General features: G+C 40.0%; 2 protein-coding genes across 2 annotated transcripts; both read left to right on the top strand.

Moving 5' to 3' along the window:
* Nucleotides 1-5,600: 5,600 nt before the first annotated feature.
* LOC136206503 (uncharacterized) lies at nucleotides 5,601-22,149 on the top strand. The gene is made up of 4 exons (XM_065997576.1): nucleotides 5,601-6,012; nucleotides 20,593-21,415; nucleotides 21,479-21,661; nucleotides 21,736-22,149. Exons 2-4 carry the CDS (start codon nucleotides 21,254-21,256, stop codon nucleotides 21,985-21,987), a joined length of 597 nt encoding a protein of 198 aa, XP_065853648.1. The 5' UTR covers nucleotides 5,601-6,012; nucleotides 20,593-21,253; the 3' UTR covers nucleotides 21,988-22,149.
* On the top strand, nucleotides 11,595-13,963 carry LOC136206506 (uncharacterized). Its single transcript, XM_065997581.1, has 2 exons — nucleotides 11,595-12,564; nucleotides 12,642-13,963. Exon 2 carries the CDS (start codon nucleotides 12,900-12,902, stop codon nucleotides 13,488-13,490), a length of 591 nt encoding a protein of 196 aa, XP_065853653.1. The 5' UTR covers nucleotides 11,595-12,564; nucleotides 12,642-12,899; the 3' UTR covers nucleotides 13,491-13,963.
* Nucleotides 22,150-22,860: the final 711 nt, after the last annotated feature.

The raw sequence follows: 22,860 nt of genomic DNA, 5'->3' as shown, positions 1-22,860 counted from the left end.
TATATCAATGTCAATCCAACATCAGAAATTGAGCCAAATAACATTGGTTTCCTACTACTTCTACAAAAACACGTAAAAAAGAATTGGATAATCTATTAGACCATAGAATGCAGATCATTCATAAATGCATTAAACATTCATCATCCGCTCTCATGGCTCATTCATAAGTGCATCTCGTATCGCGGCACATACTGGGATACAGTCTTTATTCATTCCTATAGAGAAGGTAATCGTGCTGCTGATTAGCTGTCGAATTTCGTAGGGTTGTGTTCCTTAAGTCACTATAAGTTTGGTGTGCCTCATGCATGCCTGCAAGATATCATCGCTCATGCTAGTAGAAGTTTAGCTTTAAGCAGAATTGTCCGCTCGCAACCATGAGCTTCCATTTTTTCCTTTTTCCTTTCCTTTTTCCCCCTGGCGTTTAGCCTTCCTCTGTCAGCTAAAAAAATATATAGGAATAAGATTTATAACTTATTGAATATATTTATATAAAAAAATTAAAAATCAATAAAATATAATAGTAATTAAAAAATAGTCGAACTTATTAACAAGTTTCAAACTTTCAGGTTCTTTAACGTTCGAGCCAATCCTAAAACTCGAACCGGGTCCTATCAAACCGATCTTTGATAGATTTTTAAGGCAATCAAAACTTCAAAACTTCCCTACAACATAATATCAGAAAAGGCCATGCTATCAATTCAAAGGCTGCCAAAGATAGCAGCATCAGCAATGGTGAAAATATCTCAACTACTTTCTATCATTCAAGACGAGTTTTTTTTACCACAACGGGTTTTTGATACCTTGGTTTTATTATATATCCAAATTCCAAACCTTTTGGAACATTTTCTGATATTGTTGTATGCATTTTTGTATCAATAGCATACAAATTTCTCTCTCGGGATACAGATAACCCAATCCAAGTGTTCGTTCGGCCTATTGTGTTTGCATTTGGTCTGTCATATTGTAGACGTTATTGACATCATACAGAAAATAGGCCAGCCTCACGTGAAAAGAGCAGAGAAATTTTCTCTGGCACTGCTCACTAAGTTGCACGAAAAAGGATGCAAAACGCAGAAAAGCTAATGAAGAAGAGTTTCCGTGCAACATAGCTGCTCGCTTCTGCTGCCACCAATTACTTTTGGCTGCAGAACAAGATTGGTGGAGAGAGCTTTCGTGCTGTTTATAAAGACAAACTTCTAGATCGTCATCAAGTAGTGCTTAAGAAAATGTCTAATGCCACTCAAACGTTTTAAGTGATAATACCACATTTCAAACCTCATTCTATTACACACTTAATCACACCAGTAACATATTCCAAATTATTCCACAGTAGAACAACATTTGATTCATAATACATCCAAAACTACCCTAAATTATTGTTAATTAAGTATTTCTCCGCAGTATTACAATAGATTATATACCAAAATACAAACAAACTACCTTGGTGGGACTAATTTGTTTAGTAGCATTTTTCTATGAATTGATCACAGTGCTATGGTTTTGAGCATGAAATTAATCATGTAAATGGTCAAAGACAGGATAATCTAAAAAGCTTATCATCCCCATGTTTACAAAGCCCAAATATATCTTATAACCAAATGCATGCGATATAGTTCTTGGTAAAATATACAACAACAAGAATGGTAAAAATGAGAAAGATTGTGAAACACATTAGCATGCTGTTGAAGGTTATTATGGATAGCTTGTTTACTGTTAACCTACTGATTTCCTATGATTGGATTTTGTTTTTTAGCTACCAAATTACTATGTTCCTCTTCTCCGATTTCTACAACACATGCTCAGTAAACTTCTCTGATTTCTACAAGACATGCTAAGTAAACTGTGAGGACTCTTACCTCTCAAAAGACATGTAGGAGAAACACAATATGAGGCTGCAAAATCAGCTTGTTGGTGTGCCTACGGCGTCATAACTTTTGAATATAGCTCAATGAAATCACAACAAAGTTGAAGACTATGCAGGATCAATATAAAAATTCCTATATCAATGTCAATCCAACATCAAATTGAGCCAAATAACACTGACTTCCTGCTACTTCTACAAAGACACGTAAAAAGGAATTGGATAATTATGCTCCACCTACTGAAACAAAGACCTTGAACTTCAAGACGAAGAACTGGACAATTCCAAATATGATCCTTGTCTGTTCCAACATTCGCAAAATTATAATGATACTATGAAACTATATAACCCTTAACAGATATCAATTTAAATGTCACCCTTTTCATTATTAATTTTTCTTTTTAAATATTAAATGAGAAAGAAAAAGACAGAAAGAACATAAAACTAAGAATTGTTTCAAAACCCAATACTTGAATGTTGCTATCTCATTGATTCTTCATCAGCATTAACATTAGGTATTAAGAATTTTCATATGAAGCTATTAATAGGAGTAGGATTTTTCATTGACCGTCATTTTTCCATGAATTGATCACACTGTTAATTGAACAAAGGTTTTCTGCAGCAGAAAAGGCAGATAGATACAATTGCAAAATAGACAAAAGAAAGCATTTACTGTTACGACTCCCAACATAATTAAGTTTACATAACATTAGGCTTCACCTACTTCAATAACTATGCTTCAACATACACAAACATATTAAATACAAATATAAGGTACTTTCGAAGAATCCACAAACATGTATCAGGTATAAAAGCAGAAAAAAATGCAGCCTTGAATTAAGCAGATGAAGACTTCGATCCAAGTAATTCCACAACTATGACATAAACATAGATGCTCGAGAAATAAATCAAGTTGCATAACTAATTTTACATTGTAAGTTCATTATGTACGTGGATAGTTAATCTGTGTAGGCATATCATTTGCTAATGATTACTACGTGCATGGAAGAGTAATATATGTTTTGTTTATTTATATATTGTTTTTGAATTTTAACATTTAGATCTATTTTAACTATTAATTACAGTTAGCATCCACAAAGTAAAGACTTTGTACACGTTATTAGTGCAGCTAGGATCCGTAAGATGATTGGGGACCATACACCGGTTGATGGAATTATAGTGACCACCATTGGGTTTGAGGCATATAACCGTGGTGACAGTGAATTAGCGACGTATTCATAAGGTAACTGCATTTATCATGCGTTTGTGGTAATTGGTTGGGGGAAAGTCGAGGCAGAAAGCATATAGTTATATTATGATAGAACCGGTAGTATCTCGATTATGGCCGAGAATGTTTTGATGTATGTTTATCGTTACAAGTTAGAAGTGTCATTTTAAGTAAGTATATTGGTATCATTAATGGGTTAATACTCATATTTTTTCATACATTGATATCTATCTAATATTAGTTGCGCACCGATTGACTCATAATGTCCGCACTCAAAAGAGTGTCTGTCTAATTCGTTGTTGACCTCATAAATTGGAATCCCTCTTTCATGGCCTGCCGAAACTCACCTTTGATAAGGTTAAGAACTTCCTCCTTTAGTGAAAATTCTCTCTCTTTCCGTTTCGACCGCTCTTAGTCCCAATGCCCAGGAGACTTGGAAGCTGCCAAATTCTTTTTGTGAGCTTTATAACGACGAATCAAAGATTTGGTAGAATCATGACGAACATTCTTTTGCCACTTCGGGGATCTCGAACCTTCTTACTTGGTCATTGCTTGACCGGTGAAGGTAAGTGATGATGTCTTCGGTATCGAGAGTTGTTCGATCTTTCTCTTGATCTTCCTCTAATTACTTCAGGTTGGGACCCCTCAGAATGCCCCCTCTTCTTAGGATAGGTTTTATTCGTGTGATGTCCAGTAGGACAAGTAATGGAGCCCCTTCTTTCCGGAAACCTGCTTGTGTCTTTAGCCCCATTCAACTCCAAGCGCATAACTTCCATGTATGAAGCATGCTCAGCACGGAGGATATTCATCGACTCATGAACAGAACTCATATTATAAATCAACTCCTTTGTAAGACTATCTATGAAGCAACATTGTTCTGGATCCAATGATTCTAAACAAGCTTCGATTCGTTGGTCCAAAGCTAGTGTGACAAACATCGACACAATCAATTGATTACTAGAATCAACCAAACCACAATTATATGCGACATAATTGTTAGGAACGTTCTCCATCTTTGACCAACACGTACTTGGGATTGAATCGACGGCGGAATAACTTGCTAGAGAAGAGGCTCAATGGCAGGACGAACTACTGAAGAATGAACATAAACTATCTTATCACATAGATATCAATGTACCAAAAACATGGATATTAACCGACTAATGACACATGTACTTACCTAAAATGACATTTCTATTTTGTAACGATGAACATACATCAAAACACTCTCGGTCATAATAGAGACACTACCTACTCTATAATAATATAATTATACGCTTTCTCCCTCGACTTTCCCCCAACCAATTATCATAACCGCATGACAAAGGTAGTTTACCTTGTGAATATCGCCTATGTTACATGGAGTCGGCAAAAATGCCGCTGTACCGGTGTCGACACGACACGGATCGGGGTACGAAATTCGTGTCGGATTCGTAAGGGAACTCTCGGATACGACAAGCTCTAAAGGTCTGCCGCCGCCGCTGAGGAAGAAGGTCTGCGCCGGTGAGGATGAAGTTCTGCAGCGCTGTATGTTTTCATCATATTCATTGAGATGTAAACGAAGAAGAAGGTGCCAGCCCTAATAGGTTGGGCACCATTTTAAAAAAGAAATTGGGCCTAGATCCTTTATTCTGGGCCCCGTTTTTTTTAATCTGGGCCTCATGTACTTTTATCAAGTAGAGTCCTATTTAAAGTGAACTAATTACAAAGATAAAGTTTAGTAGTAGAGATAAATACACAGAGTATTTATTGGAATATATTTCATACTAATACGATTATCATATTTTTTATTAGTAAGGTCAATGGATCAAAAACGTAATAAAACTTATATGGGCCCCATGTAACTCTCAAATAAAATATATATACATAAATATACAGTATATATAAATATATAAAAAAAATTATTCCCGTATCCCCGTACTGTTGAAACACCTTTCCACATGATTTTTATTTGACAAAATTATTTAAGTATAATTAAATATTCTATAAACACACTAAGTTTATGTCACGTCCGTGACTAATTATTATTATTATTTTATGAAAGTTGATTTCAATAGATAGTATTTTAAGTATATGATTAAAATCAAAGAAAATTTGCATATCAATTTGAATTAATTTTTCGGAATAACAGTTCGAAAACATCATTTAATTTGATTAGACTCGAGATAAAATTGTCGGACTAATTTTTATATTTTTTATAAAAATCGAGATCGGTTATATATAGTGAATTTTTATAATTAAAGTAATAAATAACAATTACGGATAAAAATGTGATAAATGAGGTGTAATTATGTGAATTAAAAGTATTAGGAGTTAAATTGAAATTTTGTAAATTCCACAAGTCCTAACTCTAAGCTAAATTCGTAGTAAAAGGTGTGGAAATTAATTAAATTGGAATAAGTAATTTGTAATAAATATGTTAGAATTTAATGGAAAATTTATAATTGGTAATAGAAGGTGCTAGAATGTATTTAATTAAATCAGGAGAAGGGGTTGGGGGAGATAATCTAATTAATTAGGGAAAAACCCTTCACTTTTCTTCCTCACTTCTCTCTCTCGATTGCTTCTCTGGGGATTCAATTCCTTCCTCACTTTTCTTTCAATTGGAAGTAAATAAAAGCTTTGATGGTTCGTTTCTCTTATTCCATTCATGGTCGCCGATGAGATGAACTCACCTATCTCCATTTCTCATTGATTGCATTCCGATTCGCTGTGGGGTGCTCTTGGTTTCAGTTAGATGAAGTTATTTCTCCTAGTTTGGTATGGTTTCAATCTCCCTTGGTCGGATCTTGACATGCAATCCGATTTATGCTTCCTGTTGTTTTTACCGGAGGTCCAAAGTCTTTCAAGAGTATATGGCTATCGTTAGCTTTTTCTCGCAATTCCTAATGATGTGATTTGTACATGCACGACAATTTCGAGGGTAAATCGACTTCCTTCATGTTTCATTTTATTTTTCTGTTCTGTCTGAGATTTTACTTACAGATGTATACATATTGTTATTCCCTGAGTTCTTCAAACTCAGATCGCATGTCCCTACAGTTGTTCGGTTGGGTTTGGACTAAACTTGAAAGGAGGAAGCTAACCTCCTGTATTGATTTTGTGGGTTTTTATTTCAGATTAGGGACGTGGTTTCTTTGTTCGGTAAAAAGAGGACCATGTTATCCGTTTTGTGAAAAAAAAAAAAAGAGAAAACCGTTAGTTTGGTAAAAGATTCGTGTTAGATTTGGGTTAATTCGTTTGGTAAGAACGAGTTGTTTGGGGGTAAAAACAGTATTGTTAGACGTTTGTGTTGGATCTGTTTGCTAAAAATAATTTGTTCGGTAAAAACAACTCATTTGGTAAAAATGGTTCGTCTGGGTAAAAAAAAAAAGTCGAGTTGGACGTTTGAATAGATTTGCTTGGTAAAAATTGATAAAAATATTCGTTTAGTAAAGATAGTTGTATTAGATGTTTTAGTTTGATTTGTAAAGTAAAAATGATTTTTTTTTTTTTTTTGTAAAAGAGTTCCGTTGGACGTTTCAGTCAGATTCCTTTGGTAGAAAGGGGGTAATTTAAGACATTGAGTCGGTTTTGAATCGGGTTTCTTCATAGAAGAGCTATTTTAGATTGTGAGATGGATTCGTTTGGTAAAAAGAGACGTGTTGGACTTTGAATTGGATTTGTTCGGTATAAAAAGAGTTTATGCACTAGAGTAAGTTTAGTTTTAGTTAATTACATGACATTAATCAATTCTATAAATGAAAGAATAAATAATAGTAACAATAATAATAATAACAAAATACATGGTAATCATACCATTCAGAACTCATTTAATAGATGATTAAGGCTATAGAATTATTTGATAAAATGTATAGTTTAAATTTAATATATATACATATACACGCAAGGCTAAAATGAAAAATAAATCATCTACATCATTCAATTAATAAGTAATCAGGAGAAAGAATCATATGTAGTTAGATATACCATGAATAATTTTGTATTAAGAACGTAATAAGTTCTGAGATAATTTTATTGAGCTAATTTTATCGAAGTAATGGTTATGGAGTGATATATATATATATATATATATATATATATATATTCATATTTAAGAAGTCATGGGCCGTTACTGAATACTCGTATGTTTTGTTATGTTGTCTCATAGTGGTACTCGATGCCTTTTAAGGTTGGACGTCATAACTTAATTATGATTCGTTGATGAAATAATTTGATAATTATATAATTTTATTGAATTATTAGTAAAATATAATGATTTGTGTGTGGGAAGAAAATGGTTCCCTTAAAAATTGAGTAGAACTACGTGGTTTTGATTCTCGGTTTAATTATTAAAAGACGTTCGGGATACGTAGGAAGCTTGATAGAATTATCAAGTCTAAGCCAAATAATTGATAAAACTTTAGGTCGTCCAAATAAATTTTTATCTATTAGAAAATAGATTCGTGTTTCAGACCGAAAGGTGTTCGCTATCCTATACTTCTTGCATACCTGATGCCGTTTTGAGTTGGGTGTGACAGTTTAAATGCTTTGATTTATTACACTAATGTTTGTTCAATGTTGAGTTAAATTGCTTATAAGACTATAGATTAAAAGGCCCAAGCCTAAATATGGAAGTCAAAGCCCAAAGTCAAACAGACCAATACCACTCGGTCCGCGTGATCAGAACGCTGCCGTTGTGTAAAAGAAAACTCAGCTCCGCGGAGGAAGGATCGAGAAGATCCACGTAGATAACTTCGGAACGAAGCTGCTGAGTTGATTCGACAAATAGTACAAGACAGCAGCTGAGCAAGAACAACTTCCAGACAAAATATTTCTACTTTGGGTAAAGTGTAGAAGACACATAAAGCTGTCTAGTTGACATTACCACAAATGGAGAGACATTCTGCCGGACTGACTAAAAGCTGCTCAGCACTGACCGAAGAGAGAAGATGCATGAATCTGATTGGCTGAGAGGACTGAGCAAAGGCTGAGTGACAACGACAGGAAGCCATTTGTCTCCAACGGTTATTTCGAAATTCGAAATGACTAATGTCCAGACGTCTCTATAAATAATGCCATCAGAAGCTTCATTACATACAGAACTTGATAAAGCCATTACGCTGACCAAATCTCTACGCAAAGTTCTGCAAGAAAAAGCAAAGCAGCCTTACACTAAATTTCATATCTTTTGTGTAAAAGTCTAGAGTGATTATTCAATCATCTAAGGTGTCTTAGCAATCATTGTTTAGGACAAACATTTATCATTTCTAGAGATTAGAAAGGAGAGGCTGAGTACTCGGTTATAGTACTCAGCGAGAGATTAGGATTGAGTAGAGGTATAGAGGAAGGTACTCTTGTTATACTCAGTTGCTAAGATTGTAAAAGGTTTGAGGCTCTACCTTTAAAGAGTTCAGTAGAGAATTCGAAAGCTCGGAACGTGTTCCGGGGACAGGACGTAGGTTTAGAGGCTGAACCTGGATAAATCTGCTGAGTAACGTATTTCTTACCTTGAACTCCTTATATTTATAGTTTGCTTAAATAACCAAAAACTGACCAAGTCAAGAGGTCAAGCTGAGTTGTGCGCATTGAACATCTGAGCTCAGGAATAGACTCAAAGTGCTATCTCCTGACTCAAGCTAAGAAACTGACCTAGTCACCAGTTGACTAAGCCAGTATCTTGCTGTTAAAACCTTTTTTCCTAAGGAAAAGAAGTCTGCCCTAACAAAAAAAATTAGAATAGTTCCTAACCCCCATTGGAACTATACTTGTAACATTATAAGGGACCAACAAGTGGTATCAGAGCTTTATAAGCTCACTGTAAAAGGTTTAACCACCTTGAGCTGATCCCCACTATGGGCGAAAACAGCACTCGGTTTCTCCCAGGAAACCAAACAACTCAGATATCGCCTGAGGGGTTGCCCATTACTCGCCCTCCCCTATTCTTCGAGTCTAACTATACCTTTTGGAAGAATAAGATGAAAAATTTCATTCAGGCTACAAATATGAGTGCCTGGCTATCTATAGTCCAAGGCCCATTTGTACCTGCCGAAGTTGTGGCTGGCCAAACAGTTGTAAAAGCTGAGGCCAAATGGACAGAGGATGATCTCAAGAAGCTTCAAAATCACGCTTCGGCTATTAATATGCTTCACTGTGCGCTCGATGCTGCAGAATATAATAAAATTTCAGGTTGTGAGTCGGCGCAAGAGATCTGGAAGAAGCTGGAAGTCACTTACGAGGGAACCAATAAAGTAAAGGAGTCCAAAGTGAACCAACATATGAGATTGTACGAGCTGTTCGAAATGAACAATGATGAGGGCATTTCAGACATGAATGCAAGATTTACAAACATCATAAATGAGCTCAAGAGACTTGGAAAAATCTTCACTGAGGAAGAAAGTCAAAAATATTCTCAGAAGTCTCCCTAAAGACTGGCAAGCAAAGAAGACCGCTGTTGAAGAAGCTCAGGATCTAACCACCTACAAGTATGATGAACTCATCGGCTCACTGCTGACCCATGAGATCTCAATGAAAAACTTTGAGGTGAAGGAGAAAGAAAAGTCTGAAGACAAGAAACAAAAGTCTCTTGTCATGAAAGCCGACTCCACTGATGGGAGTTCATCAAACGACGAGGAGATGACTATGTTCACAAGAAAGATGAAAAGGTTGTTCAGAAAGAATGACAAATATTCTAAGAAGCCTTATAAGAAGTTTGATAAGTACAAAGCTGACTCTAGTGACAGCAAGTACAAGAAGGACAACTCAAAGCCTATCACTTGCTTTGAATGTCATCAAACTGGCCATATCAAGTCAAGCTGTCCTAACCTGAGAAAGGACAATAAGAGCGGCAAGAAGGCTATGGTGGCAACCTGGAGTGACAGTGATGAGTCTTCATCATCTTCAGAAGCTGAGGCCACTGAGTCAGCAAAGATCTGTTTCATGGCAGATGAACTTGCTGAGCCGTGTACTTCTGAGCATACTGACCAATCCATTGCATCTGACAATGAGGAACAATCCAATGAGGTAATATCACTGCCTCTACTCAGGAATGAAATGATTAATGCCCTGAGTGATCTTTATACCCTTGTTAAAAAGACTAACAAAAAGGTTAAAGCACTCAGCAGACAATGTGATGAGGTAGAAGAGGTCAAGCTGAGTGACCTTCGATATCTCCTTCAAGACAATTCACTTTTGCATAGCAACGTTGAAACTATGCACAAGTTTGTCACTGAGGTCCAATCAGATTCTAAGAAACTGAGAAAGGACATCACATCTATTCAGAACCAACTTAAGGTTCCGAATAAAAGAAATATTCCTCTGAACACTCAGTACAAACGTACGAGTCAGCAGAGAAGCAATCCTCAGCGGAATGTCCAATGTGACTTCTGTGGAAAGAGAGGACACACCACAAAGGTGTGTTGGCATGCTCAGCATTGGGGTGCTGACCAGTCAATAAAATTTCCCAAACAGAAGGTTGATAACAAGTGGAGAAATTCCGAAAATCTTTTGTACATGTGGGGGCGTCGTTGGGTTCGACGGGGGGAAGCTCCGATGCCAAAGTCAGTAAAGAATTGGAGAATAAACTGAATTGACAAGGGAAATAGAGAGCATCGAATGTGTGTACCCTTGATAGCCTTAGATGTAGGCTATATATATAGTTATGAAGTTTTAACTCCTCGGTTCTATTAATGCTTCATTAATGGCGAGTTATGGACTCTCTTTAAAGTGGTCGTTTAGCTAATTGATAGCTCATTTAATGGCTTTTACTGCCGAATTGGTTTGACTGTTATAATGGCGAATCGCGTTGTCCAATGAGATTTGCCTTAGAGATTCGCCCGTGGAACTCGTGTGGCGTAACTTTTGGGGATCAGCCCATCAGATCTCTTTGGTACGTTGTGTTCAGTCAATACGCGGCGTTTCTTGAGGATAATATCATTTTCGGACCTCGGGATAATATCAGAATATTATCAGAAGCCCTCCCGAAGTTCCTAAAAGTCCTTTAGGGCTTTTGAGTTTCCTTGTGCCGTCATGATTACCAGCATTAAATGAATGCTCTGTTTAATGCGATACGATGAATGACACGTATCATTGGCGCGCCGCTCGAGGGAAGTGGACAACGTCTTCTTTCCCTTCCTTTTCCTTTTCTTCTTCCATTTGTTCTTTTCTTCTCTATTTTCACTCTCCTTTCTTGCTCAGAGCTTTTTCAGAGTTTTCGGATTTCTTCGAAGTTTATTCATGTAAGTGTATCTTTCTTGCTCTATTTCCGTCTATTTCTGAATGTTTAGAAGTTTCTTTTCGTCTTCCGAAGCAACTATTGAACTGTTTAATTTGACCTCCCCTTCCGACGTTGCATTTAGTTGGACTTCTTCTTCTTCTTCGTTGGAAATTTCTTTTTCTTCTGAACATACAAATAGTGCTGATTTAGCTGAGTTGCACAACTCGGCGTGTAATAGAGGTCAAACTCGTTCGAGTAGTTTTAGGAGAATTTCTGGGATGGATGCCTCTTCATCTGCCCCTTTTAGGAAGAAGGCACCTCGGGCAGATTCCACTTCGTCTCGTATGAGTGTCGCTGATCTAGCGGATCTGGCGAACCGCTTCCCTTGGATATCCAATTATGAAACTCAACTGGCAGAGGCACGTCATCGTCCCGCTAGTCCGCCAAACGATTTCCTGACTGTATATTATAGTCACTTTGAAAGAGGTTTTCAATTGCCTCTTCCAAAGATGATGGCGGACATCCTTGCATATTTTGATATTACCGTGTGTCAATTACATCCAAACGGCTGGCTAGATGTAGCTTTAGATTGTTATCTCGCTTCCAACTTAGCGGTAGTGTGTACGCCACGTATCTTTCGAGCTTTCCATAAGCCAACGAAACGAACCTCCGAGTCTTTCTATACGTTTGCCAAGTTTGGATCGTATGTTCCGTTTTATGGCAAGATGTCCAACGTCCATTGCTGGGATGAGAAGTTCTTCTTCGTGAAGATAAAGGAGGGCGAACCACTGGGTTTTCCATCATACTGGAACCTCATGCCTTTACACATGACGGGCGATATGCGTATTTTGACGAAAAGTGATGAAGTTACAGCGGAGACCCTGATGGGTGTTAAAGTGGGCGCATGGTCATACGCCGATGCCTTAGACTTCATGATGAACGATATCCCTTTAATCCACCGTGAGGAGGACAAGTTTATTTACTCAAAGATTGCCCAATTTGATCAAGGTAACTTGGTTTCTTCTTTGAACCTTAATTGCTTTATTGTTTTCTTTTGGCAGGGATGTAACTAAGGCCAATCACGCTCTTGCAGAAAAGCGCAGTAAGCGGAAGGAAGATGAGGCTCTCAAGAAAGGGCGAGCTGCGGGTTCCCAAATGTATACTGGGAAGCGACTAGTGGATTCAGCTGCTGATCCGCCTTTGAGAAAAAGAAAACCCCCTGCATCGAAGTTGATGGCGGATGCCTTGAGGTCCGCTTCTCCTACAATGGAGATGGAACAAGTAATTATTGCTTTTATATTCCTTTTATCTTTATTATGTTTTGATTCGAAATTTTGACCTTCATGCTTCTTGCACAGATGGCGAAGCCTGACCTAGGCAGATACTAGTCCACCAAGTATGGTGTCCAGGGATCGTTTGCGAACGAGGCTGTCATTAATGACTTGGATGAGGCCTTCGGTCAGCTGGGTTTGGTTCAGAGCCAGCAGAACCAGATTCCTGGATCCACCCATGCGCAAAGGGCGAAGACGGAGCTGCTTACGGTTAGTCTTTTTGCCAAAGAGGGTCTGAATTTCGATAGAATAATGTTTTGATAAAATCGTTTTCTTCCTTGATAGATGTATGCTCGGATTCGTGCTATGGAATCTGAGCTTCTTCAAGGGGTGGCGGATAAGGCCACCATAGCGAGGCTGGAGAAAGAAGTTGTATCCGCCACATCCTCCATTGCCCAAAAGGATGCCGAGATAAAGCAACTGAAGGAGAAGATTGAGGCGGACAAAAAGGAGCATCAAAGTGCCTTAAACGCTGCGGAATTCATGGCTGGAGAACAAGCTTACTACTATGGTGAGCTACTTATGGCGTACATCGAGGTGGCGTATCCTGACCTGGATTTTGCGGATCCTGAATTCAATGTTCCAGAACCAGATGAAGTTCGGAAGCTTGACAAGGTGGAGGACCTTAGAGGTTTCCTTCGCACCCGTGTCCAAAAGTTGATGAAGAGATCCGCGGAAGAAGGCAATATTTCAACCAGTTCGCCAAATGTGAATGAAGAGCTAGTGACTGATGGCACTGTTCCTGCTGAAGGAGTGTCATCGGTGGAAAAAGAAGTCCCGCCAGCAGGTGTATCCCCAGTTGTGGAGATGGACAACTCCCAAGCGAGTGTGTCTGGGGCGAAGAACGTTGAAGAGGATACCCCTGCTGGTGCTTAACTTATTTGTTTGTTTTTTTTGTAAATAGTACGATTGTTTTATAATCCTTATGTGCACTTATCTTTTTACTTTTACGTTTTGCGTAAGTGAGTAAATTTATAAGTTTTGTAGAAGGTGATTTGGAATAGGTGGCCAGTCATACTCCAGTGTGTGAACCTTTGTGAAGGTTTAGAAGCTGTTTTATTCCTTTTAGAGGAAGTAAAGCTGCCTTGGGGATCGAACTTGCTACCTATCTTTGAGGTGAAGTGATCCGCCTTTAGGACTTTTTGGAACCCTTCTTTAGGAAGAGTATTAGAGAGTGTAAAAACCTTGCATCCAAGGAATGTTTTAACCCGTTTATTGAGTGGCGATCATCCAAGGGCGGATCTGCCCTTGGGACTTTACTCCATCTTTGGAGGAGAAAAAGTAGTGCTTTTTCAATGTGGGAAGCGGTTGGATGCCCCCTCCCTTTTTAAGACTGGAATATTTATATTGCCGCGATAAAATCTTAAAAAAGAGTACAAATAATGAAACATGCTCATTTATTGATAGGAGATTCATATCTTTACAGTCAGTAAGTCTTATATGTGAGTCTCATTAAAACCTTTAACAAGAAAACTTCATGGAAAAAAAGCTTTATTAAAGGAAAAAGAGTACTCAAGACTTAGTTTTGCATTTTACTCTTTGGCAATGTATTTCTTAAGATTTTGGAGATTCCAAGTTCACGGCAGTGTACGTCCTTCCATATCTTGTATTTTGAAAGTGGCGGATCCAATCTTCTCTTCTATACGGTATGGACCTGTCCAATTGATCCCCAACTTTCCCTTTCCCTCATGGGATTGGATTCCTTGCGGAGCACTAGATCTCCTTCATTTAGATCCACAAGCTTGGCGTTTTTATCATGATAAGCTGCGATGCGCTATTTATATGCCGCCATACGGACATATGCTTTGTCTCTCTTATCTTCCACTTGATCAAGACTTTCTCGCAATCTCTGATGGTTCTCATCTACACAATAAAATGCAACTCTGTCACTTGGGACCTGTATTTCAACAGGGATGACAGCTTCTACGCCATGAGACAGGGCGAAGGGTGTTTCACCCGTAGCCGTTCGAGGAGTAGTGCGATACGCCCACAAGACACTCATCAACTGGTCCGCCCATTTTTTGTCATGTTCACCCAGTCTTTTCTTTATTCCTTTCACGATTGTCAGATTCGTGACCTCGGTCATACCGTTGGATTGTGGATAATAAACAGAAGCGAATCTGTTCAGAATGTCCAATTTCTCGCAGAAAGTTTTGAACTCCACACAATTGAATTATGTTCCATTATCAGAGATGATGGTGTGTGGAACACCATACCTTCCCACAATATTGTCTTTAACAAACTCCACCATTCTTTCTGCTGTAATAGATGATACTACTTCTGCCTCTACCCATTTGGTGAAATGATTTACTGCCACTACCACATATCTCCTCTGTTTACGTGTGGTTGGAAATGGTCCGACAATGTCTATTCCCCAGATGGCGAAGGGTCTACCCTCAACGATTGGTCTCTGGAGATGATGGGCGGTATGTGATTCATTTGCATGTATTTGACAGTTATGGCAAGTTTCTACCAACTTTTGTGCGTCAAGCTCGGCCGTAGGCCAATAGAACCCTGCTAATCGAGATTTCTTTACTATGGAGGCGGATGCCTCGTGTGCTCCGCATACTCCTTCGTGCAGCTCTTTAAGGACCTTTTGTCCCACTTCTGGCAAAATGCATTTTAACCAAGGGTGGCTAAAAGATTTTCTGTAAAGGTAGTCATTAATGACTGAGAAATAGGCCGCCTTTCTGACTATCCGCCGAGCCTCTTCTTGGTCTGTTGGTAATGTTCCATTCAATAGGTACTGGCAAATGACTGACCTCCAATCATCTTCTCCCATTGTGATGAAGGCTATCTCCTCTGAGACAAATGCGGGAGCTGCTTTGATCTCGAAAGGACATTGTGGATCCGCCCAGTTGTCCTCACTGCAAGCCATTTTATCTAGGTGATTCGCTTCAGTAATTGATCCTCTGGGTACATGAACTAACTCCCATTTGGTGTCCTTGGCCTCCAGGTGATCCAGTAGTTTTTTTACTTCAATGACGTATTTGGCCAAAACATCGTCTTTTACCTCGTAATTTTTTATTACTTGATTAACCATCAATTTGGAGTCACTATAGATCACGATCCGTTCTGGGGTAATCTCTTTTAGCAGGCGTAGCCCCAATATTAAAGCCTCATACTCCGCTGCATTGTTAGTCGCCAGAAAATCCAATTTGGCTGCATATCGTAGCTTTATATATTGAGGACCTTTGATTACAATTTCAATTCCTGCTCCTTCTGATGAGGAAGCCCCATCCATATACATCGTCCATTCTTCAACTTGAACTTTTGGGAGGCTCACCCCCTCGTCAGCGAATTCATTCACGAAGTCTGCCAAGACTTGACTTTTCAAAGCTGATCGGCCCTCGTACCGTACGTCAAACTCTCCTAGGCGGATTGCCCACTCCATCAATCGCCCTGAGGTGTCTGGTTTCTGCAGCACTTTTCTCATGGGTATATGTGTCCGAACTATAACAGTATGAGCTTGAAAATAGGGCCTGAGGCGGATGGCGGTGGTGACAACGGCTAAAGCCATTTTGTCTAATTTGGAATATCTAGTTTCAGCATCCTTCAATACTTTGCTCACATAATAAATTGGATACTGCTGACCATCTTCCTCCCTTATCATGACTGTACATATGGATTTGTCAGTAACCGAAACGTACATATAAAGATTCTCACCTTTTAATGGTCGACTCATCAAGGGTGGTTCTGTGAGGAACCGTTTGATCCCTTCGAAGGCTTGTTTGCAATCCTTGTTCGATTCGAATGCATTTTGCTTCTTGATGACCTCATAGAAGGGCTGACATCTGCGTGCCAAACAAGAAATGAACCTGCCCAAGGCTATTATTCGCCCATTAAGGTGTTGTACCTCCCTTACGTTCTGCGGTGCTTGCATCTCGAGTACAACTTTAATTTTATCAGGATTGGGGCTTACTCCCTTCTGGCTAATCATGTACCCTAAGAACTTTCCATATGTGGCACCAAAGGTACATTTTTCTGGATTTAACTTGATGTTATGGCGCTGGAGTACGCCCAGTACCTCCCTTACATCTTCTGCATGCTTCTCCATAGTGGTACTTTTGATGATCATGTCATCTACATAGACGGAGAAGTTATCACCTTTGTTATCCGCGAATATTTTGTTCATCATCCGCTGGTAGGTAGCCCTTGCATTTTTCAGCCCGAAGGGCATTGCCTTGAAACAATATGTAGCTTGATGGGTTACAAAGGAAGTTTTAATTCTATCCGAAGGCTCCATGGGAATTTGATGATAACTCGACTTTACATCAGTAAAAGAGTACATGGCGTGCCCTGCGGTCCCATCCACAAGGATATCAATGCATGGCAAAGGATAGTTGTCTTTGGGACAAGCCTTATTGAGGTATGTGAAGTCAATGCACATACGATACGATCCGCCCGCTTTTTTAACGAGAACTACGTTCGCCAGCCCCTGGGTATACAATACCTCTTCAATTGCATCCGCCCGTTTAAGCTTGGCGATCTCTTCTTCAATCACCCTCTATCTTTCAGGGCCATGTGTTCTCCGTTTCTGAGCACTTGGAGTTGCATCGTGTCGATGTTCAGTTTGTGAGTGATTATATCTGGACTAATTCCGGGGAGAATTTCATCCTTCCAAGCAAAGACACCCTCTGCATCATGGAGAACCTTGGTGATTGCTTCCTTAATTTCCCCTCTGAGTCCTTTTCCCATTCGCACCTGTTTTTCATCCACCAAAAGGTACATTTCTATTTCGCCCAAGGCCATTGTCACAAGGTCTTCTTCATTATCTCCTTGAGACTGTGGGCGAATTGCTAATGATGTCGTGTACGTCTCCTGAGCCACCTTCTGGTTTCCTCTGATCATTACACCTCCCTTGGCCGTAGGGATGTAAAGAGCTAAGTGGCGTATGGAGATAAGGGCAGCCACTTCAGAGATGAAAGGTCGTCCTAGGATAATATTGTAGGCTAACTGACCGTCCAGGATAGAAAATTCCAGATCGCCCTTCCAGACCTGATCTTCATCTGTTAGTTCACAATCTAATGTTACCTGGCCTTTTGTTTGGATGGTATGTCCTGTCACTCCCAGGATGTCTACCACGGTGGTTTCCACCTGGATTGGGTCAACCATAAGTTTAGCAAAGGCTCCTCTTGTGATGACATTGCAAGAACTTCATGTGTCTATCATTACTCTTTTCAGTTTCCAGCCTTCTATCATCATAGTAATGACGAAGGCATCTGCATGAGGAGGGACCTCTGGACCAATATCCGCAAACGGACGATTAAGCGATGCTCTATCCAGAGCCATGGTTTTTGCTTTCTTCAGCACAGGTTGATACCCAGGTCCGCCTGCTATGACATTGATAGTCCCTTTTGCCTTTTTCTTTGGATCATCTTTGGATCTATCACCGTCTCCTTTCTTACCATCACCCTGAACGAATCGGTCCAACTTTCCTCTCTCAATAAGCATTTCTATCTCCCTGGCTAACTCCCAGCACGCGTCTGTGTCATGGCCATTTTTCCTGTGATATTTGCAATAATTTTTGGGATTTCTGCCAGTATTAGTATACTCCCCCCGTTTTGGATCGGGGTATGAAATGCTCCGCTTGTGCTGGCTGTTCTCGATCCACATGAGTATTTCGCTTGTAGAGGCATTGAGAGGAGTGAATGATGGAACAAATGCCGATTTGTTTCGAGAGCCTCTTCGCCGATTTCTAGAGGAGGAATCCCGATGCTTGTCCTTCTCGCGATCACGACTATGGGATTCGCCTTTGGCTTTTTGAGCAGGAGACAATGACTCTCGGCGAATGTCATCTACCTCCATAAAAGCTTGGCATCGCGCAATTAAGTCGGCCATATTGCGGGGTTTTTTCTGAATCAAATCTTCCTGCAAGCTTTTACACGTGGTATTTTTTGCTAAGGCCTCCGCTGCTATGGAGACATCCACATCAACAATGCGTATGCACAATTTGTTGAAGTTATCTACGTACTCCCGAAGAGGTTCATTCGCTTTCTGTTTTAATTCAAAAAGCTTGCGTGATTTGATTACTGGAGGAATACATCCGGCAAATTTAGCACAGAACTCCCTACTTAATTGATCCCAACTGTCGATGGATCCTGGTGGCAAAGATTGGAACCAATCATATGCTGGACCGTCCAAGGTAGTGATAAACATCCTGCACAAAACCACCTCACTAACACAGTTAAGACTGAGCAACATCTGATACTTCCTTGCATGGGCCTCCGGGTTGTTGATAGGGGTCAAAAACCCCTATCTTTGGGTATGGTTTTAGGACGGTTTTTAGTGTTATTTAGTTAATAAGCGAGCAATCCTCGCATTTTAATGCTTTTGCGTGAGTTAGTTACAAATTGGGAATGTTTTATTTACTTTTCGTCGTTTAGGCTAATTTTATGACCAATTAAGGCAAACACGGCCAAAAAGGCATGCATATTACAATTCCGTTATCTTTCATGGCGAATTGATCCGTCAAAAGTCGCACCAAATGAAGCGTTTGTCCAAAATGAGCGATTGGCGGGTCAATTTAGCCCTTTGCACTAATGTTTTTTGGAGTTTCGTGCATGCGCAGGGAAGTTCGGGCGAAGAAATCGAAGTTTCTGGACATTCGGCAGTTCGCGGAGCCTCGGCGGGCAAAGCCGCTCGCCGAGTAGGCACTTGCCTGCTCGCGGCGAGCAGACCCTCCTGCTCGGCGAGCAGACCCTCCTGCTCGACGAGCAGACCTGCGGGAATTGGCCAAAAAGACCAATTCCACCCCCACGAAGCCACGATGGACCCCACGACTTCCTGCACCGATAAGGATACGAAAATAGGTCAAAATTAGGCCCGATACGCGGCTATAAATAGGATTTTCCCATTGTAAATTAAACATCTTTTATTTTTGCAATTTTTTAACCCTTCACCTTGAGAAATCCTCTCCACCTCCTCCATAACCTTCAAACCTCCATTGACGACACCTCCGAAGCTCCGTTCACCGAGGATTGCTCAAGCTCCATCCTTAAGTCCTAGGAAGACGCCTGCATTGGTAGACAGGTTCCCTGAAAGGGATTTTTCTTCTTTTATAATCTGTTTATCCTCTGATACATGTTATGAATCTTAGGCTTATTGTAACTTCGTGACAATGTTCTCCATCTTTGATATATATAATAAGTTTTTGTTCATTCAATTGTGTTAATGTTTTAACCTTTGTCTTACGCTTTGTCTGATTGGATTAACTCATTCGATAATCCCAAAATCAAGTTGGCACATATTGCGAGCTGAATCTGACCTAGTCAGTGCCTATAGGATTGACGACCCTATAGAAGATTAAGCCCAAATTGCTGAGCCTTAGAGCTAGTTTCGGCCTCACAAGGGAATCACGAACTAGGGACTTTAGGAGGATAGGTCGGGTTAATCGCCTCGGACATAAGTGACTTAGGTTTTAATTCAATTGTTTAAGCAATCTATTTCCATTATCATCGTATCCCTTCACGTTCCTTTAGATAATTGCATTGGTAAAAGATCACTTAGGAGTAGTTTAACTTAATTAGGGGTAGAGTAACGTAGTTAGAATTAGATAACTTAGCTAGGAATAGTATAATTCAACCTAGGAGTAGATTAATTTAAACAAAACCAACTCAAACCCCCCTAAGCCTAGATAACACCTAAACCAAGTAGCTTGATACTTGCAGAAATAAATCCTGTGGACGATAACCTGGACTTAAACCAGAAATTTATTACTTGATAACGACGGGGTACACTTATCCCTTAGTGAGTTCTCATCTCGAGTTAGGTGAGGACGCATTTAGTTTTTGGCGCCGTTGCCGAGGATTTATTTCTTTTGCAATATCGAACCAAAGGTCGAATTGTTAGTTTAGGCATTCGTTTATATCTATATCAACTGTTTATACCATCTATACTTGTTCATATCTTCTATAACTTTGTGAACATATTACCATATCACACGATTTATAGGATTGTAATATTTGTATACTTGTAGGAACTCTATTTTAGCGGTTATGGATAACAGACTTCCAAAACCGTCCATGGCAGAACTCAACGAGAAAATGGATCTCCTTGTGACCTCTTACGGCCGCAAGAACCAACCAAGGGCGTCACCCCGCCCACAGTACGGTCAGAATCGCCACGGTGAGGTATGTCATGTGCCTAGAGGTGAGAATGTAAGTCACTTGGGTAGTCATCAAAGGTATAATTCTGAACCCCCAACTTACGATTATCGGGAACATACACGATACCCGCCCGAGTTATATATGACTCCCGCGGATAACTTCCCATATTCTCCCTCTAACTCTGATCTTTTTGACAGGCGAGAACAGCGCTCGGAGGAGATACTGGCATTATTGGAGGACATCTCTACCCGCCTCACTGCCACTGAAGCAATCTGCAACGCATTAAGCAGACAGATCGCCGTAATCAGACAGGAAGACAGAGAATGCCGAGAAGCGATCGCTTCATGTGAGGAGACGGTTCAGGCCATCGCTTTGCGTAGTGGTAAAGAAATCGATACACTCTGATAACATTGTGATATTATCCTAAGGACCACAAAGGATATTCTCCAGGCGGAACGCCATTCTTCAGCCGGCCGGGCGTATCTCAAAGAGAGCCTCATAAGGCTGATCTCCAGATCTGGGCAACCAGTGATGAATGCTCCTTTGAAGGAGGCTGGTCCTAAAAAGGACACTGGGAAATGCCCAGCAGTTGAGCTTGAGGTTCCTGTGCCTAAGAAGCACAAGACTGCTTCTTCTAAGCTCATGGCGGATGCCCAGAAATCCACCCCTTCGAAAGCTGCGGTAGAAGAACAGGTAATCCTGTTTGATTTATTTGTCTTTGATATGCCCAAATTCTAACTCTCCTTTTTCGTGCAGGTAGTAGGCCCCGTCCAGGGTGCAAATTGGACTGCCAAATATGGAACACTTGAGACTTTCAAGAACGAGCAGATAATCAATGTTGTTGATGAAAAAATGAGCGAACTAAAGGCTATTCAAAAGAAGCAGAGCCGTGTTCCTGCTGCTATTCATATACAACGATCCAAGGCGGATCTGTTGGAGGTAAGTTAGCATTTGTTGGTATGAAATTCTCTATTAGAGGAAATGATAATCTAATGAGATATGGCTTGTGACAGATGTACTCCCGGCTTCGAGCCGTTGAAACGGAGATTATCCAAAATGTGGCGGATAAGGCCACGATTGAAAGCTTGGAGAAGGAGGCCTCACTCGCCGCAGCTACCCTTGCAGAGAAGGAAACAGAAATTGGACTAAAGAGGGCCGCTCTTGCCAGGATGGAGGATGAAATTTCCCAGAAGAATGCTGAATTGAGCCAGAAGGATTCGAAGCAGATGCAACTGTTCCGCCGGAAGGCGTTGAGGCGGATGTAACTGTTCTGCCTGAAGGTGGGGCATCTGAGCCTAGAGTAGACAACTGCATTGCAAGTGTATCTGGAGAGAAGAATCCAGAAGGAGAAATAGTCCTAGATGTATAACTTTTTTGCTTGCCTTAATGTATAAACAGTACAATTTTATAATGTTTAAAGCACATTAATTTAGCGCAAAGTTTATAGAATGTGTGATAGAGTAGGTGATCAGCCATACCTAATAAATGAACCTTTGTGAAGGTTTAGATAAGCTGTTCTATTCCTTCTGCAGGAAGTAAAGCTTTGCCCAAGGAATCAACTTGCGACCTATCTTTGAGGTGAAGGGGATCCGCCCGTAGGACTTGTAATGAGACCTTCTTTATGAGAAGCGTCGTGCTTAAGAGTGTAAAAACCTTGCGTCCAAGGGATGTTCTAACTCGTATGTACCAGAAGATGCTAAAAAATGAACCAATTTAATGCATGGTGACCAATTAAGGGTAAAAAATGAACCAATTTGGTAGGTACCCCCTCAACTTGCATCAAGGAATATTTATATTGCTTTGTACTAAAAGCGAAAACATAAATGACACATGAATTTGGAAACAACTTCATTTATTAATAAGAGAAAGATTACATCTTAATAGATCTTATATGTGAGCCTCATTAAAACCTTTAATAAGAAAAACCACATGGGAAAAAAGCTTATTAAAGGAAAAAGAGTACTCAAGACCTGTACATTGCGAACTAATCCTTGGAGAAATACTTCTTCAGATTCTGTAGATTCCAAGTTCTGGGCAAGGTACGCCCGTCCATGTCCTGCAATCTGAAAGTGGCGGATCCGATCTTTTCCACTATGAGATAGGGTCCTGTCCAGTTGATCCCCAATTTCCCTTTGCCC

The sequence above is a fragment of the Euphorbia lathyris genome, chromosome 9 (genome assembly GCF_963576675.1).
Source record: "Euphorbia lathyris chromosome 9, ddEupLath1.1, whole genome shotgun sequence".
Classification (NCBI taxonomy): Eukaryota; Viridiplantae; Streptophyta; class Magnoliopsida; order Malpighiales; family Euphorbiaceae; genus Euphorbia; species Euphorbia lathyris.
This window is presented reverse-complemented; position numbering and strand designations above follow the sequence as displayed.